At 33.2% G+C, this 20,491-nt stretch overlaps 1 protein-coding gene across 3 annotated transcripts in view; it reads right to left on the bottom strand.

Annotated features, from left to right (window-relative positions):
• LOC122503861 (dachshund homolog 2-like) overlaps nt 1-20,491 on the bottom strand; it is a 483,446-nt gene that overhangs the window by 6,173 nt on the left and 456,782 nt on the right. For all 3 annotated transcript variants that reach the window (XM_043614607.1, XM_043614609.1, XM_043614608.1), the window contains exons 9-10: nt 9,650-9,796; nt 8,423-8,725 (exon numbers count right to left, since the gene is read on the bottom strand). In XM_043614607.1, the coding sequence (XP_043470542.1) occupies nt 8,423-8,725; nt 9,650-9,796 (450 nt within the window). The remainder of the gene's footprint in view (nt 1-8,422; nt 8,726-9,649; nt 9,797-20,491) is intronic.

The raw sequence follows: 20,491 nt of genomic DNA, 5'->3' as shown, positions 1-20,491 counted from the left end.
GCCCAGGCATCCCTAACTCTATCCGAACAATCAACCTTAACCCTAGTCCTACTATCTTAATCTGGTTCGAGATCATTTTAAGATCATAGCGAAGGAAAAATAACACTGACTGCTAAAAGGAATAATTTTTTATCTCGTTTCTATTTTTAGATAAGTATAGAAATAACAACAACATAAAAAAAAATACTTGAACAAAAAAAAGGAACCAGAATTTAATTCTTTGGTCCAAAGAACGGCGGTTTCAGCGGCGCGTGAAAGTACGAAACAGTAATTAGCAGAAGCCTTAGTAGAAGAAGCATGAAAGGGATGAGTGGGATAACGGACCAAGAAAGGCGTAAACGCGATCGAGAAACGACCTCACTGAATTCCACATAGATTAGGGTGAAAAGTGGAAAATGTCCCTTTAATGATATCGCATCAAAATTAATTCACGCCTGGTTTATCTTTATATTCACCCTATCTAGAAATAAAAGAAACCTGCGCACAAGAAGTAAAAAGCGTAACAAGAAATAAAAAGTTGTACAGGAAGTAAAAATCTCTACAAAGAATGAAAACCACTATGTACAAAATGTATAAACACAAAAAATTGGATACTATACAAAATTTAAAAGCCTGCACAAAAAATAAAAACTAGTATGCTCTAGAACCTCTATTTTCCCTTATATTACCCAATTTAGCAATTAATGCTACTAAAATTTGTCGAATTGGCAAATCTTCTGTTACTCAAACCAAGCACATACCAACAAAAGTTATCTTTACAAACGACACTATACCTTCACAGGTACACAGCTCATTCATTACTCTCAAAAAAACAAAGCAACTATACTCCCAGAATATGCAGATTTCAATTGCCCCCGACAGAACCAAACACCAACAATCAGAATACGAACGTGCCAAAAAGGAGCTATTGACAAGAGCCTCCCGAGGAGAAAAAGACCTCAAGATTACCTACCGCCTAGGATCTCCCATCGTCACATCAACATAACTAATACTACACGCATTATTACGGCCAAATATATCTTTATATTCCATCTTAAATTTATCATAGCATTACGCATAATCTAATTTTCTTTAATTTCTTTACATATTTCACAATTAGACTTGTGTCCCAATTGTAATTTTCTTTTAATGTTTTTAAACATTAAAATCAGTTTCCAGATGATCCATAACAATATCTGAAATAAATTGGGTATCCCATCGGGGTTACATAAATTTGTCTATAAAACTTTCCATCAGGAGAGAGAAAAATACCTTAACAATAAAAGGAAACATAATGCATAGAAAACGGATTAAGATTTGCTTTTGTTAAATCACAAAATACTCGGCTCAAATCCGCATTGAAGATGATGCACAAGATGAAGGTGATTAGCGATGAGACGAGCTATTGTGGAGAGGGAGAAATTCAGTGAGGTACTGAAGGGTGAAGGAGAAGATCGGATCGAGAAGCGTGAAATGGTGCCTCCTTAGGCAAAGACCAATGGTAAAATCCAATTGCAAGGCCATTAAGCCTTGGTTAACTGGCAGAGCTTGGAGGAACGGCTGTAGCGTAACTAGACGGGACCGAGATTCCATTATGCTTTGAGCAACAATAGCTGAGGGCTGTTTCGTGGTACGTGGGTGTGAATCGTTGAGAGTTCGTCAAGGCTAAGCTCGTACGCTTGTCGCAATGTTTGCGTTTCACTGAGCCAAATTACCTTTCGCGCCCTTATCCACGCGCCGGGTGTTTCATTCCCTTTGATATCTAAATGACAATTTAAATGCTTGCAAGATATGTTATTTCTCTTTTGTCATCCAAAAAGGGAACAATGAATCGTTTAGAGAGAAAAACCATCTTGAGAAATTTATTTATTTGATAGGACATCAAATCCTTTCGTACATAGTACTTCTAAATCTAATTAATTACACAGGTAACAATACTAAAAAATAAATCTAGGTTGGCGCTTTAAAAGTTAAAGCTACAAATTAAACTCTGCTTATTTGTAATCCTAGACAACGTATCATCAAGTTTGTTGTTGGTGTCTAGCATATTTTCAGTCATAGTAGAAAAGTTGTCAGACATTGTTGTTGATAGATCCTCAATTACTCTTAAAATACTATCTAAGTGGACAGAAGTCTGTAAGAATTTTGAATTAGTTGAAGACGACGATGAAAGTTTACAGCACCTAGCAAACGACCCATTAGGAAAAGTAGAAAGTTGTAATGCACAGCTAGGATGATAAGGAAGATTATACTTCCTAGATTTTAGGAATAGCACATGTAATGTCTTTGCAACACTTTTCAACACTAGATGACATTTTTTCAAATAAATATTTATTTAAGCAAAAAATTAAAATAACTTTGGAATGTTTCCAAACTTAAAAGACATTTTGTCCTCAACGATCACGTTTCTTCAAAGAATGATGCATCTCGAATCAGTGTGGCAAACTAAAAAGTTAGAAATCGCTTCTTTTGGAGTGTGCATGTTATGTATAGGAACGCATAGCACGCTCATCAAAGGAGATCAAGACTAATAGTTTCGCTACCCGTCTTACACACCTTGACAAATCGAGCAGACAATGAAAATAATTTCGAGAACACTTCGAACGAGACTTGGAGAACTAAACGGTATGTATTGTTGCAAGATGATGCTGAATTCAGAGCTCAATTTTTTCTCAGATCCCCCCTCGTTCAAGAATGACTATGACTCTGCGTTTATTTGATAATTAACTTGACCACAATGCATCTCAAAAAAAAAAACATGCTTCGAATACAAGACAATAAAAAAAAAAGTTTCTTCATTTCTTCCTTTTTGTAAAAAAGAAAACAACTTTTGTATGTTACATAAATTTTTTACAATCTTTACAAATTATACGAATTTGAACGATAAAAGAAAAGATCCAAGTGCACTCAAGATAAAGACAAAAAAGCAATTTAAAAAATATCATATCAGAGAACAGTAATTGGTGAAATACTCGAAAAAAGTAAAAAGGGATCGAGATATTTGTGAAACGTGTACACCTGAGGGTTGATTTCGTCTAACGTGCGTTTTTAATGCTCTTGATCTTTATGTAAAACAGTGAAGTGGCAACGGGGCGCGAGCGCTCGTGCTTCAAGCCAACCGTGAAATTGTATGAATCGAGAGAGAGAGAGAGAGAGAAAGATGGAAAAAAGGAAGTACAGAAGCGGAGACACACCCCGCGTGTGCCCTCTCGCTTTCAAATCCCTATCTTAATATAATTTCAAATTTCCGTAGGCGACGATACTCCATCTCCAACGTTAGCGTATCACTTCTATACATTTTCTCTTTCTCTCTGTCTTACTCACAGACTTTCTTTTCCCGTCTATTGTAAAATCGTGCCTCCGGGAGGTGGGAATAGCTTTTTATCTCCCGAGACCTGTGCGCCGTACCGATTTCCCTTTTTTCGTTCACGAGCAAATGTAAATGGTTATGGACAATGTATTCAATGTTTCGATCAATGTAAAAAAAAGAATGTGGAAAAAATTGCTGTCTATCTCGATGAAAACTATTTTGAATTTCATTATTCAATTCGTTCAATTTTAAAAACATTTTAACCGACATATTAGATCCGTCCTTTTTAATTTTAAAAATCTAGTGTCACATTCGTAATCAGCGACCCCGAAAACCCCCGAGTGACAAATTTCAAGCGAATCCGTTAAACTTTCAAAAATTCGGCCGCCATATTGGATCCGCCATTTTTAATTTTGAGAATCTGATGGCATTTTCGTAATCAACGACTCCGAAAACCCAAAGTGACAAGTTTGGACCAAATTCATTGAAGTTTCCTAAATTCCGTCCCTCTTGTGACAAGTTTTAAGCGAATTCGTTGAAATTTCAAAAACTCCGCCTCCATATTGGATCCGCCATTTTGAATTTTGGAAATCCGATTTCAGTTTCGTAATCATCGACCCCGAAAACTCCCTATGTGACAAATTTGAAACAAATCCATTGAAGTTTCAAAAATTCATCCGCCATATTGAATCCGCCATTTTGAATTTTGCAATTGTGACTTCCCAGTTTCGAAAACTTCAAAAGACGATATCTCAGAGACAGATGAAGATTTTTTCAAGTTTCAAAAGACATTTTAAAGCAGGAAAATAGTATTTTTAGATAAGGTAACGGACTTTTAGAAAAAAAAATTTTCGTTTGATATTACAGAACTTTAAAAAAGTGCATACAAATTTTTTTTTGCATTCTTAGGTTCCCAGATCGTACTTCTTCGATATTTTTTCTTTTATAAAGAATTCAACGAAAAACGCCTAAAAACCAGCCTCCTTTATCCTTTCCCCCACCGCTAAGGCATCACATTGAGGGAGGCAATAGAAAAATGACGAAATTGTGAGTCGTTATCATTACACGATCAATTCTAGTCCTTGAAAGAGGGGTCGAAGGTGTATACCCTCTTTGCCATCATCGAGTATAAATAGAGCTTCTAGCCAAGGTGGCTCGTTCACCGGAAAACCTCGTCGTGTCTCGTAGATATATTCCCGACGGTCGCATGCACCATGCAGGGGATGTATTCCACTCCCCCTCCCCACCCCTTTCGGTTGCCGCTTCCTCAGTATGGAGTTTATATTACCAGTACTCACGCGTTACACTTTATCACTCTCTCTAACATATTTCTTCAATGCGTAATAATTCCTTTTATAATCCACAATTGTTTCATTAAACCCAAATAATTTCTGGTAATAACCAATTTCTTGAAAATGAAGTTTCTTTAAATTTTATCATGGAGAAATTAGTTCTCAGCTGAATGGCCAGTTAAGCTATGCTAATAATTCCTAAAGTTAGCGTCGACACTCCATTATTTATTTTATTTCAATATTTTGAAAACAAGATCTTATATCAGTTGATATAGTTTGACGCGTGCCCCACTGTAAGAGGATCTTTAAAGGAAACAAAATTTGAACAAAAGCATTCTTTCTATTCACATCAATCATATAATATGTATAAGTTAGAGTTACCAAATACTTGCATATAAGATGTTTTCATTTTTAACTTATTGTTTAAAAATTGTAAAGCATCATGAAGTCCTATTTTTCCTGCGTATATTATTTCCACTTTTTATGTGCGGACAATATATTTCCAAAGGAGAAAAGTTGTGAATTTAATTACTGATTTTCATATATGGGTATGCATAGAATTATCTACTGTTGACTGTTCATTGCACTCTGCACTTGATCGTTCATGAAATTTTCCATTTTAGAAAATCAATATGATGATGGAATTACAGTGGATGATAGAGAACACTTTGCAATATATATTATCTCTGAAACTTGATTATTATAAATTTCAAAAATAACTGTTAAAGTGTTGACCAATCCGACTATACAGTGAATGAGGTATACTTCGATTTTAACTCAACTCCACGGGTTATAAATATATTGAAATAAAATTGTCTATTGTTGAAGTTTTTTAACTTTTCATTATGTCGAATTCACCGCAGTAGAAAAAATAATTGAGAGTAAGCCAAAATGCACCACTTTCGGGAATAAATAAAAATCGTCGAATTCGAATGTTTGCGGCTGCTATACGTTGAGTCTTGAGTATAAACTAAAAACGAGACAAAGTTTTTTCTCTGTCCCTTTTTGTGTCTCAGCTTCCTGATCACTTATCCCTCTTGTTGTCTTCATGTATCCATCTATTCGCAGGAAAGGCGCAACTACCTTTCGAGAAGAAGAAAGGAGGTAGGGGTCGCTGGGGACGCGTTTCAGAGAAAGAGAGAGGTTATGGTCGCTGCGAAATTATTGCATATAGTCTGAATATTAAAGCGTGGTGGAGTGCTTCGTCGTACTCACTCAGGGTGGATGGTTGGACGTGGAGGAATCATATAAGAGGGAGAAAGGGTGGTGGGTTGTAGAGGAAAGACAGGTAACGCCATCGAGAACTATGGTGGCCGCCGGGGAAATTACAATTCCTTGCTTATACTCGCGGCAAAGAGGAAGAGAAAGACGGAGAGAGAGAAAACTACAGAACGAGAGAAGGACGCATGGATACATAAGCTTTGCATTACCTACAGTGCTCTTCGAATTTTTATCAACTCTAAAATATAGAGCATGCGACCTGTCGTCGGGTAAATTGGATAACTTGCAAGATACTTCACTTCAGCATGAATATTTTCGACTTCTTTTTCTAAATCTAAATCAAAATATCAACCATTTTGGAAGGGATTAGAAAACTTCTTGTCTAGGGTCTTGTAACCAAAAAATGTGTTCCTCAAAGTTCCTCTCCCTTTACTATCTACATTAACGATTATGTCTGTTATACGTATGACTTCGTAACATTTCTATTATATCGAATCAATTTAAAAATCAATCTTCTGTAACCTAAAAACACACAAAACATCTTACAACAACATTTTATTGAAATATGTGCAATAAACTTTAATGAGGATTTCCCCACTTAATTGTCATTCTATAAAAACAATTGACATGGAGAAATCTGCGGACAGTCGCCCGCGTAAACTTGGCGAAACTAAGTAAGGCAGTAGTAGCTCGTTAAACTTGGCGAGACTAAGTTAGGCTTTTTAGCCAGTTTGTTTTTGAGAATAAAGTCAACGATTTTGGTCACAAGTGTAGACCTAAGGGCACGGTTTCCCTACAAGCAAAGTCTACTCACGACTATTAAAAGATAATTGTGTATTTAGATAAATAGAGAAAATAATTGAGGATTATACCTAGCAGAATATCATAAACAGAAATTGTAAGTAGAAAAAAACTAAAACACAGACACGACATTAATACACACATTCAAGTAATGAAATTGTATTTTTATTAGAATATAAATAAATCATAATACTAATTGGTGAATGAGATTTTTTTGGGTTTGAACCTTTTCAAAATATGTTTGCACATTAAACTTACAGTTGAAATAATAATTGTAAAGAGAAGAAACCTATTACCTTGTTCAAATTTAATTTGCTGAAGAGCATATTCTTTTCGTTACTAAGAGTTCATTTTAAATTAATAATAAATAAGATTTACAATTTATATTAGTATTAAAAATCGATTCCTAACAATGTTGTTAATAAAATTAAATCTATGGTTTTACTTCTGCTGGTCAGAGACTTAAGACTCCCCTCGGGATCTAAACTTGCAGGCAACATTGACAACATTGCTGGAAGCTTTACACTATTAAGGCAAGGTTGTAAATGTTCCCTGCAAGCTTTACAATATTAAGACAATGTTGTAAATGTTGCCTGCAAGTTTTAGAATATTAAATCAATGTTCTAAATGTTGCCGACAATCTTTACAATATTATCGCAATGTTGTAAATGTTGCCTGCATGCTTTACAATATTATGTCAATGTTCTTAATGTTGTCTGCAAGCTTTACACTATTAAGGCAAGGTTGTAAATGTTGCCTGCAAGCTTTACACTATTAAGGCAAAGTTGTAAATGTTGCTGACAAGATTTACAATATTAAAGCAATGTCTTATGTCGTTTGGAATATTGCCTTGGTGTGAAAAGGAAAGATTGTCGTTACCTCTTCACTTTGTATTAGATTTGTATCAATAGTCTTCCATGCGATTAAGGGAGAAAGAAAATATTACCTGTGTTTTTGAGGTTAATCCTCATTTACAAAGGCTATTGTTCATATTGTTTGTGGTAATAAATAATATTTCTTATCAATAGTTCATTCTTGAAATAATATACTGAACTAAAAACTGTGAGGTGACACGAAGTGAAAGAGGTGAAAAAGAAGATCCAATTTAGAATAAAAAATGAAGCATACATACAAAAGTTAGTAAAATCTTAAACTGTCCTGAAATTCAAGAGAGAAAATCACTTCTCGTATAGAATGCATAGCTGGAAGACGCGTCGGCTCAGAGGTCCCCTCTCACATCAGGGACGTAAGTACCTACCTTGGACGAAGTTAGCCCTCCCCTCTCCTGACTAAATCTTGGTTGTTTATTGCAAATGGATTCCGCATCACGATGCCGGGGTGGCTCTTGGGACCCTATTTGAGAGATACCTTCTCCTACCACGTCAAACAGACATTCTCACTCTCTCACTCACTCTCATTCTCTCTCTCTCTCTCTATCTCCATTCCCTGTTCGCAGGATCGTTATTACCGCCGATTGCTCCCGTACAAAATCTTTCGAATAATTTACTTTCAAATTTTCGCATGTCTGCGGCTTGAAAACCATATAGAATATTGCATATATACATATGCAGGTATTCTCTCCAATAACGAGAATATGTTTAAGGGGGAGAACTATTACGAACTTGGTTGATTTTTCGGATAAATCTGGGATCGAGCCAACTCGATTGGAAGATCTGAAAAAATTGAGTGGGTTCTAATACACGAATCCGATTATCTCTTTCGGCAATCCGAGTCTCACGCGGGATTAAAAAGTTTTTTGTTTGACTTTTTTTTCCCCAAGAAAAGCATGATAGGAATGATAATTTATATATATACTGACCTTGGTAATTTTGCCAGAATTGATTGCTAATGAGATCGAGTCCACTGTATCCCCAACCTGGTTTCTCAGGTGTTGGTGGTTGTTGAGGTGGACGTGAGACTTGTGCCTCTCGGTATTGTTGTGTTTGTTGTTTTTGTTGTTGCTGCTGCTGCTGTTGTTGAGATTGTTGTTGCTGCTGTTGTTGGGATTGTTTAACAGGTGTTTGAGAATTTGGCTGTTGATTATTCGATTGCTGTGATTGAGAGTGTATCGAATTCTCCTCAGATTGTTCTACACTCGTTCGAGTCTCTGTTTTGACATTTTCTGCAAAAAATAAAAGACAGTTTTACTAGAATCTACTATTTAGGTCACAAAGCAAATTATCTACTAAGAGAAAAAAAGAATTTCGTTTAGTAATGACTTTTCACTTTGAGAAAACAGTACATGTGTAATATTCGTGGGTAATTTTTTTTGATTTGAAATTAATATCGCGACTCACTCTCTCTCTCTGTGACTGACAGGGTTAATCAACAGCAAACTGCGAAAATGGCAAGGAGGCATGAAACGTTATATCAGAATAAGAGATTTCACTTAAAGGGTTTCATGTTTGAGTTTTGGTTGTGACAGATGGGGGTGGGGTGTTGCTGTCGGATGTAGAACTTACTTCTGAAACGAAGAAGCGAATTGGAATTTAAGCATTTAAACAAGAACGGAGATTTCATTGAATGTAGGAAGAGGGTCGATAAGTAAGGAATCATATTCTGTCGGGTGTAAGTTTGTTTATTCAAGAATTATATGAATTAATTTATTCTCAGATTAAGATTCCTGGTCAGAGACTTAAGACTCCCCTTGGGATCTAAACTTGTAGGCGCAACATTGACAACATTACTGCAAGTTTTACAATACTGTGGCAAGGTTGTAAATGTTGCCTGCAAGCTTTACGATACTGTGGCAAGGTTGTAAATGTTGCCTGCAAGCTTTACAATATTAAGGCAATGTTATAAATGTTGTCTTCAAGTTTTAGAATATTAAGGCAATGTTGTAAACCATGCCTGTCAAGTTTAGAAGCTGTCGGGGAATAGATAGTATAAATTTTAATCCATTTCTACCTCCTTAGCCACATTTAGCAACAATGTTTGTTCAATAATTTAACAAACTGATTATTAAAACTAGGATATTCGGTATTAGCTACAAAATATTTAGAGTCCCCAAAATTCGGACCTCTCTACTTGTTATAGAAACACTCACCGGTTATGGATCTGACTTGTTCTGTCGAGGCACCGGTGGCCTTCAGTGCATCCTCTAATTGATTGCGCCTCTTAACTTCCAGATCCAGCTGATCCTGAAGTCGTCTTCTTGCTCTCCGTTCCTTCTTTAGCCGTTTTTGGTACGCCACTGGAAAAGAAAATTTTACCCTTTAATAGTGCTTATTTTTCAAAAGAGATTAAAATCATTAAACCTAAATTTATACCGAAGTTCTTCTTCTTAAGTAGAAATTTTTAATAAAAAAAAGAAGTAGTTTTCAATTGAGATGGACGTGTGGCACGTGCCGTAATCAAAGAACTGTCATGGTCCCCAGGTGGCGGAACCCTGGCGAGACCAAGGTCCAGTGGAATTATCTGGACCTGCGTATCATTTTACCACAGGGGGTTTCGCACCAATCACCACAGGATATATGAGGGGCTGAGAGCAAAAGCGGGATGACCAAACAGTGTGAGCAAAAGTGAGTTGAGTTTTCTTGGGCGTAAGAATGGGTTAAACAAATGCTGCGTGGAAAAGTGGATTTACTTTTATTTGGGAGCAAAAGCGGGTTAAGGGTCTAACCCATTTTTGCTCCCAGTCAAAACTTAAATCACTTTTGCTCGTAGCTCCCCCACCATGTCATACCATGCGACCACATACACACTCTCGCTGCGAACTGAGATCCCGTCAGTGAGACATATTTTCTTTTTCTTCTAAAATTTCTCGAGATAGCCTTTACAGGGCTACCGATGCACTTGAAAATACACGCGTATAAAAGCGTAAATGTCTTTTTAAGCTTTTATAAAATAAATTTAATATTATATTAAAACTTTGCATAAAAATTAAATACTTATTATAATTTTATTCGTTATTTTTGATTTTTGAAACATTAATAATCCCGATGTTTTTAAATAAAATTTTTCACAAATAGGTCAATCGTTGAAGTTTTAAGCATTATTTTAGTTAGTTATGGTAATTTTAAAGTTGCATAAAAGATTTTTAAACAATTAGTGCACAAAAGTCCGTAATTTAAAAATATTTTAATGTTTATAACTCTGGATAAAAAACAATGATTAATAATAATTAAAAACAATTATAACAAAACAATATGTTAAATGTTTATTTTAATGTATTTTTATTTGTGCTTATTGCTGGAAAATTGTCTAAGACTTTTCAATTTTTCTATGTAATAATTTTTACTGGAAAACATCTATAATATTTTCTCAAACATTTTCTTGCCTGGCGGTCGTCAGATACTTTGTCTCGATACCTACCGTCCGCAGATAATAAAAATCGGCTCAGCGAGGGCAAATTGAATGCGCTCTAGGTACTCAGGTACTATGTACATTTTGCACCTTGTCGAAATTTTATGATTTTGTGCTTATTATTTTCAGTTGAATATTTTCTGAAGCTTGAAAAAGCCATTTTAGAATTCAGTCTTTTCCCCGCTTTGAACCTGAGCACAAGTGCAGTTTGCAGTTTCAGAATTTTTCAAATTTATCAGAAAGTGGTTCATTTTTATACACTTAAAAAAGTTCTCTAAAATTTGTAAAGACATTTTAATTTTAGTGTATATTGAAATTATTTTGTGTATACGTTTTAATTTTAAAATGAATTCTCAACCAGAAGGTAAGAAAAATAATATTTTAAATAAATGAAAAAAATTTTTTTTTCATTAAGTTTTTTGTTAGAAAAATTTTTAATTGTAATTTCCTTTGCAGAAGCCAATGAAGATATATATAATATATCAACAGACTCGGATACGAGTAATTTAATCAGTAGTGAAACATCCGAAGAAGGTAAAGAAATCGAAGGTAAGCTGAATATAAATTTTTTCACTCCAAATAAGATAATTATAATCATTTGGGAAAATACCAAGTCATATTGTTTAATGTATTGTTTTATAATTTTACCTTTACAAAATCGATCTTTTAACCTGTCATCTAATTGCTTCTCATTTTTTCAATACGAAAACAATTGATTAATACATGAAAACTGGTACTTTATCAATTTTTTCTAAAAGTTATGATATTCAATAATATTTTTCCAAAATATGATGTGCTTAAATTTTTGATCTGCCATTAAAATAGCGATTTTCTCCAACTTCAAAGCGAAAAAACTTCTTGATGCCTATATTTTATTTAAAAGTTGTCCACAGCAAATTTGTTTGTTTATTCATCTAGAATTTAAACAAAATAGTTAGAACCTTCGGCAAAAACAAAATTTCCGACTTTTTCCCAAAAAAAGGTCCAACAACAATAGTATATTTCCTTGTTTTTTTCCCGCTGAATCCGAATTTCAAATTAACTTGAAGATACGAACGTTCAGTGAACGAAAAGGCCCGCGCCATGCGATCACTCTAATACAGGCCGGCACACGGGAGCAGACAGTGACTAAGGGGAAACCAGTAACAGCCCCCACCATCCCAACATATAGGCTTGTGAAGCAGGCCGAGGGACAAAGAGAAAGAAGGAAAACCCGCAAAGTAATGTGCCCCACTCCTTTCCCCTTACTCGCTAACTATTGCCGTATGCAGGCCTGTTTTACGACAAAAAACACAATTTTATATATTTTCGAAAAGAAGCACTATCCCCGATACTTAATAACTACAAAAAAAATATTTTTTAGAAAACAGGACAGGAAAAAGTTGTAAAAATTACTATTTTTCAACTTTCAACTCCAAAAATCTATAAAAAGTTCATATTTTATTTTGAAATAATGTATACAAAAGTTGTTTGTATGTTGATAAAGAATACAAAAAAAATTGTGAGGCCGTTCGTGAAAACCAAAAAACTTATTATTTTTCCAAAAAACGGGAAAAAGTTGTGAAAATTACTATTTTTCAACTTTTAACTCCAAAAATCTATAAAAAGTTCATATTTTATTTTGAAATAATGTATACAAAAGTTAAATGAATCCGAATTTCAAATAGTTAAAAAAAATAAATAATAATAATAATAATAATAATAAATAGTTAAATAGTTTATAAGTTAAAGTTATGTTAAATTTATGTTGATAAAGAATACAAAAAAAATTTTGAGGCCGTTCGTGAAAACCAAAAAACTTATTATTTTTCCAAAAAACGGGAAAAAGTTGTGAAAATTACTATTTTTCAACTTTTAACTCAAAAAATCTATAAAAAGTTCATATTTTATTTTGAAATAATGTATCGAAAAATTGTTTGTTTATTTATGTAAAATACAAAACCGTACATTGTTTTAAAATAAAATATGAACTTTTAATATCTTTTTGCATTCGGAGTTTGAGAAAATTGCCTTTTATTAGGTTTTGCCCGTTTTTTTGGAAAAAAATAATTTTTTTGGTTTTCGCGAACGGTCTCACAATTTTTTTTGTATTCTTTGTTAGTATACAAACAACTTTTGTGTACATTGTTTTAAAATAAAATATGAACTTTTAATATTTTTTTGCATTCGAAGTTTAAGAAAATTGCCTTCCTTTAAAAGTTTTGCCCGTTTTTTTTGGAAAAAAGTAAGTTTTTTGGTTTTCGCGATACGGTCTCACAATTTTTTTTGTATTCTTTGTTAGTATACAAACAACTTTTCTGTGCATTGTTTAAAAATTAAATATGAACTTTTATTTTTGTTTTGCATTCGAAGTTTGAGAAAATTGCCTTTTTTTAAAAGTTTTGCCCGTTTTTTTGGAAAAAAGTAAGTTTTTTGGTTTTCGCGAACGGTCTCACAATTTTTTTTTGTATTCTTTGTTAGTATACAAACAACTTTTCTGTGCATTGTTTAAAAATAAAATATGAACTTTTATTTTTGTTTTGCATTCGAAGTTTGAGAAAATTGCCTTTTTTAAAAAGTTTTGCCCGTTTTTTTGGAAAAAAGTAAGTTTTTTTGTCTACTACTTGTCGTGTAATTCTACTCTATATGTGTTCATTCTACTCAGTTTAAAATTTTTATTTTTTGGGAAAAATTTCCAAAAATTTAATAAATCTTAAATTTTAAAAATAACATTTAAAAAGTTATATAACAGTTTAAAAACTTATTTATTATTTAATTTACAAACAAATATTTTTAAATAAAGAAACTGAAAAAAGTTTTCATGGTTCTTAGTTAAAAAAGCACTATTTTGAAAATTTGGAGCCTATTATGCGGTCATTATGCAAAAAGAGTAAAATTATACTGTAAGTAAAAATCTATGCAATATTATGCGCTCTAGAAACATGTTGTAAAAGGTTTAAAACATGAATTAACTTAATATTATAATGTTTCTACTTGATTTTAAAAAATTATGCAATTATGCAGTCGCATAATCGACCTTTCTCTATTTATATATGATATTTTTCAAATTTTTTTATTAATATTTTTTTATAGATCTTTCGTCACCACGAAAAAAAAAAGTTTGCCGAAAAAGAATGAGGCAACCACATTTACACAAAAGGTTTATATCAAAAGAAAACGTCGAAAGAGGACGAGAGCGAATTACATCATCAGGAAAAATAATTAAAGCAAAGAAATTCATTAGCCAGACATTGTGTCAATGCAAGTTGGACTGTCCAACAAAAATAGATCCTCTTCGACAAGAAGAAATTTTTAACAGCTATTATCAAGATTCGAATAGGGCTCAAAAAGTTTTATTATTACGTTCATTTGTCGATAAAGTTCTAGTAAAATGCAGAAATGAAACGAATAGGCTTATTATTCCCATAAAGAGGCATGATTTTAACTTTGAATATTACTTAACTGACAGTTTGGGTGTGAGAAATAAAGTGTGTACATCGTTTTTCTATAAATGTATTCAAATTTCAAAATCTGCATTACATCGAGCAATCAATTCTTCAACATCTAACCCAAGTGGCACTGAAAAACGTGGAAAAAGTTCTTCAGCGAATAGAACTCCTGATTTTGCTAGATCTGCTGTGAGGTCATTTATTAATCGGTTTCCGGCTTACGAGTCGCATTACGGTCGTTCTTCTTCCCAAAAGAAGTACTTAAATCCTAATTTGAACCTAGCTCAAATGTATAGAATGTATAAAGAGCAATGTGATAACGAAAATATCCAACCGGTATCTGAAACCATATTTCGCGAGATTTTTAATGAAGACTTCAATCTCAGCTTTAAAAGACCGCATTCCGACACTTGCAAAACTTGCGATAGTTTTAAAGCTCAATTACAAAATGATACTTTGTCTGCCGAAAAAAAGGAGGAAATATTAAAAACAAAGGAAAACCACCAGTTTTTGGATAAAAAAATTAAAGAAGAATTTAAGAATGATGTCCTGGATGCGTCAGAAGATACGGTTGTTTTGACATTCGACCTACAGAAAGTTTTAGAAACACCATCGCTTACAACTGGAATTGCCTTTTATAAACGGCAGTTATCTACATACAATCTGTGTATTTATGATGAAACGGATCAACGAGGTAATACTAATAAATATATTTTAGACACACATTTTTTCTTCAATTAAGTACATAAATACTTTAGGAAAAAAAATTTTAAAAATAATTTTTAATAATATATTTTATATTAACATATAAATTGAATTTGTTTTATTTATATATATAAAATAATTAAGACTTTTAATATCAAACATTTATTTTAATTGTAATAAAAAATTAAACATATGGCCATTTATATTTTCTCGAATTTTTTTGTATTGTTGTAGCATATATGTACGTGTGGTCGGAAAATGTAGCTTCCAGAGGTGGACAAGAAGTTGGATCCTGCTTACTAAAACATTTGAAAAATCACATCAAGGAAACGACCAAACATGTAATTCTATATTCGGATTCTTGCGGTGGTCAAAACAGAAATATTAAAGTTTCATTGATGTTGAAGCATTTTCTTGCTTCGAGCAACATTGAATTGATTGAACATAAGTTTTATATGTCAGGACATAGCTACAACGGTTGTGACCGAAATTTCGGTTACATTGAAAAAGAAAGACGAAATATTGAAGCTGTTAATGACCCCGATCACTGGATTCATATAATAAAAAATACAAGAAAGAACGAGCCAAAGTTCATTGTCACAAAAATGGAAACAAGTGATTTCTTTACTTCACAGGAGTTAGAGGAGCACATTACTAACAGAAAAAAAGATGTCAATAAAGACAATATTAACTGGTTAAAAGCAAGATCGTTGAAGCACGACAAAGAACAACCTTTTTACTTGTTTATGACGTACGACGACGAAACTGTACAGAGAGTGGACATTGGACGGAAACATGTAACCGAAGAGGATTTTAGGGACATTGAGTTGTCCCTATTATTCCCAAACGGTAGGACAATAACCAAACAAAAATTCAATGATCTCATGGCGTTAATGGAATTTATTCCACAAAGGTATAGGCATTTCTATCAAAATTTAAGGACTAACGATTCCTCTAAAGACTATGATTTCGTCAGTGACGACAGCGATTAAGTCTTAAAGAAATCACTTGCATAAAATTTTTGGACAATCAATTCTCACCATAAAAAAATTTTTTTAAAATTATTTACTAGCTTAAATAACTAATAATATTTTGGTATTTTAACAAAAATGCATAGTTTCTTTTTACCTTAAAACCCTTTATTTCTCATAATATTCTCATCAGCTTATTAACTTAGAATAATAGTTACTATTATTTTGAAATATTGTTTAAAATATATTTTTACAATTAAATTAATAAAATTTTTATAATAGATATTATGTAAATAAATATGAATTTTATATTAATAAATGTTTTTATTTATTTGTTTACATTTATTGTAATATAAAAAATTCTAAAAAAATTTTAAATAATGAAAGTATATATTTCATTATTTAAAAGTTTTTGAGCATTTTTATATTACAATAAATAAATAAATATTTATGCAACTTTAAAATAACCCTAACTAACTAAAACAATGTTTGAAACTTCATCGATTGACCTATTTGTAAAACTTTTATTTTGAAATATATCGGGATTATTAATGTTTCAAAAATAAAAAATAACGAACAAAATTATAATATATATTAAATTTTTGTGCAAAATTTTAATATTACATTAAAAAATTTTATAAAAGTTTTAAAATATCGATTTAAATAAAGAACATCTTCATGAGGAAGCGAGGTGTTAATTAAAATATATAAACACTAAAAATGCATATTTTAACTAGTCAGCGGTTTTTATTAATTATTTATTTATAAATTAATGAGTAAACAAATTTATTTACTATGCAAAACTCACGCTTTACGCGTGTACTTTCAAGTGCATCGGTAGCCCTGTAAAGCATTTCTCGATAAATTTTAGAAGAAAACGAAAATCTGGCTCACTGACGAGATCTCAGCTCGCAGCGAGAGTGTGTAAGTAGACGCATGGTGGGGGAGCAACAACTCATTATATCTATATCCCGCTTTTGCGCCCACAGAAATCCTATCCCGCTTTTGCTCTAATACTTTCTCAACCCATTTTTGCTCGCAGCGTATAATTCGTTTCGCTTTTCCACGAAAAAGAAAACGTAACTCACTTTTGCTTCCACTGTTTGGTCATACCACTTTTGCTCTCAGCCCCTCATATACTTTAAAGAAACTGTTAAATCATTGTTTATGAAACATTTATTTAGTTGAATACAGATATCAAAAAGTGTGTCAAAGTTTTTCTATATACAAATGAAGGTGCTACTTGAGAAAAAAAATTTTTGCGTCCCTTTTTTTGCAGGGATTGTTCTTTTTGGATTTTCAGGGTCTGTTTAATTAGCAAAGTTAAATTACATGACTTGTAATCAATCAACTATGATAAAAAAACGAAATCTGATTTATTCTGATATTTCTGAATGGTATTAGACATATATTGAAAATGACTCTATTGTAAACGATTGAGCTTCTGCATCGTAGCGCTGGGCAAGGTCTGCCGTAGCGATGCAATTCAGTAACAATACGTCGATATGGAACGGGGGCGTTGCATTGTCCGCCGTTTCACTTTAGTGTCTCGCATCCCTCCTGCCTATTCTGCCTGTCTCTATAACCATCTCTTTGCCTCCTTCCCAGTCTCTCAATCACTTGAACCGTTCACTGGATTTAGCCGCGCGTGTGTGTTGATCGTTGCACAATTGCAATACATTGATGGGTTGAATATGTGTGACATATAGATGCCTCTCTTGTTTTCTTATGCATACCGCACCGATCAGTTTAATTGGCTAAAGTTTCCTCCAACTCCACCTCCCTCCCCCCAACTCTTTCGCCTTCATATATATAGTCGGTCCTTTTGATCCGCTCTTCTTTTGCTCAGTTTAATTATTTTCCATCATTGTGAACTGGCGTCCGGCCATTGTGCCTCCACTGTTTTCAACCGTGGCGAAGGATTCGTAAATCTGCAAAAATTCACTTTATTCTCCATTTATACTTTATCGCAAGTTCGTTCCTTTTTGATGCAAAGTATTCTCTTCATTATTTATTCCTTTTTTAGTTAGTTTTTCTTTTTTTTGGTTTCTGTATTTCTTTTTTGGATTCTGTATTCATTTATTGTTTCTGTACTCCTGGATATGGTTGAGGTACCATATTTCACAATAGCCTTTGCTAAATGGGAATTAACTCCGAGAATCCAGGTAATATTTTCTTTCTCCCTTAATCGCATGGGAGACTATAGATGAAAGTCTAACAAATTCAAGAGGTAACGACAATCTACGGCGCAATTATTGATTGAAAATTTGGTGGGGAAATTCCCATTACATGTCAGTTAGTTGTTGCTATATTATAATTTCCTTTCAGTTTCATTAAATGTAACTTTAAATACAAGAAACTACAATCGAATATTCAAAAAACGATGATGCGAATGATGATAAAGTGTCCTCAATCATTCCGGGTTTTTGCTGTAATTTTCTTTGTCGCTTATACATACAACTCTTGAATAAGAAACTCAAGAAGCAAGTTTGTTCTCCACCTCTACTGCGGAATTGTTGTATATATATATGAGGAGTCCCGTCAGCGGCATGGGTAAAGGTAAAAGGGGGGTGAAGAGGGTAGGGGGGAATACGACGAATGGCGAGAGGAGGGGTGGCACGAAAGGGGGAGGGAAGGGGAGGGGGGACCGCGAACGCAACATTATGATGCAAAGATGGCGCGGTGGCGGCACCCTAGAATTAGCCCGAGCACTCGCCATTGGCCGCTCGGCAAACCACTCCTTCGGTAACAACCGACTGCATACGTTGCATACTAAAGGATACACGCGAACTGACAAAGAATTGCCCAGCTCCGGCGAAAAACCGCTCGACGAACTTCCACCTTTCCCTATATCTTCAGCTCTCTACTCATAACCAAATACATTTCATTCGGCTTGTACCGTTTCTTTACATGATCATATCACCCAAAAATAATCGAATATCATCTCATCAGTAGAATTGTTTTTCTAAATATAGAAGACTATGCAGTCTTCGAAGACTGCATAGTCTTCTATATTTAGAAAAACAATTCTACTGATTAGCAATATTTCCAATTCGAAGATTCTTTAACACTTTGCTAACGATTTTTAATCTTATCGTCAAAAATCGTCATTTTCAACTCTGAATATTTCTTCAGTTAAAATTGATTAGCATTAGAATTGACGTGTATAGTTCTGAGCAAAAAATCAATGGGTTAAATCTTATCTTGCAAACTTTTAGATCAAAATTTAGAAAGAAATGTCAAGATGTATCACATAGAAGACGAAAGGAATAAATAAACAGAAGAAGAAAAGAATTTTTGCGGTCGGTTTTGTGAAATTGGAGACTAGATGGTGTGGGGGAGAGGGATTTCTTTTAACCGGGACGTGGCTGATCGCAGAGATAGGCTAAGCAAATGATCGTGCATCATTCAAGAGAAGAGGGAGTTGGTCCATTAGATAATGCAGTCAACGGAGAGAGTGGCCTCGCATCGGTCACGTCAAAATACATCAGCTACCGCTGTGCACTCAATCAGAAACCTTCTGACCGCTTTCAACGTAGACTCCCCACGTTGGCTCACCCATTTTTCTCCTTTTCTTTCATGTGACTTTGATAATTCCACTATTATTTCAATTCAATATTCGAATTTTTAGTACATATCAAGAGAAATCGATAAAAGAGCAGATATCGTATAAACTGTATAGTTTTTAAGAGTTCTGGTCCGAATGATTTATAAACCCTGAAAGTATCCGGATATTCACGATATCTTCAATGTTAACTTAATGGTGTCAAATTGCAACGAATTAGTATCAAAAGTTTGGATAAAATCAAAAATTGATCCAGATTTTTGGGACTTGATCCACTTTGGTATCACATTGATATATTTTCAAGAAAACTGAACTATTACAGTGCCATATTATAATAGAAAAAATATTAGTTGTTATAAAATTAGTTCCTAAAGCCCTTTAAATATTTTTACAGAAAAAAATAAGAGTTAAAAATTTGTTGCGTGTAGTCTTCAGATGATGTTATTTTAACACAATTTTGGCGTTATTTTAACATCCAATACGAAATGAGTATTAAATTAACACTCTCTTGTGTTAATGCTTCTGAAGTTCAATTATTTAAAGAACTTATAGAGTTAAATTATTTTCAAGACGCTTTTTTGACATAAAATCTTCAAAATAATGTTTTCTTTTTCATTTTGGAAAAGAAAAAATGTTTTTCGACGCTTAGCTTCGATGCTAAATTACAAAAGTTAATTATTGTCAGAAATAAAAGAAAAAGGGTTTTGTATTGAAATTCGTGATTTCAAAATTTATACACTATAAACAAAAATAGTTAAAAAAGAATTTAAATGTTTCTAATATTCTCAAAATTTTCTGAAGATCAAAAACTGGAATTTTTTTTTTGTTATTTTCAGACTTCGAACTATTTTTTAATTAAAATTAAACTATTTTTTAACGTAAGTTACTAATGATACTTATTTGGTTAAAAAAAC

This window comes from Leptopilina heterotoma, unplaced genomic scaffold (assembly GCF_015476425.1).
Source record: "Leptopilina heterotoma isolate Lh14 unplaced genomic scaffold, ASM1547642v1 Lhet_270, whole genome shotgun sequence".
NCBI lineage: Eukaryota > Metazoa > Arthropoda > Insecta > Hymenoptera > Figitidae > Leptopilina > Leptopilina heterotoma.
This window is presented reverse-complemented; position numbering and strand designations above follow the sequence as displayed.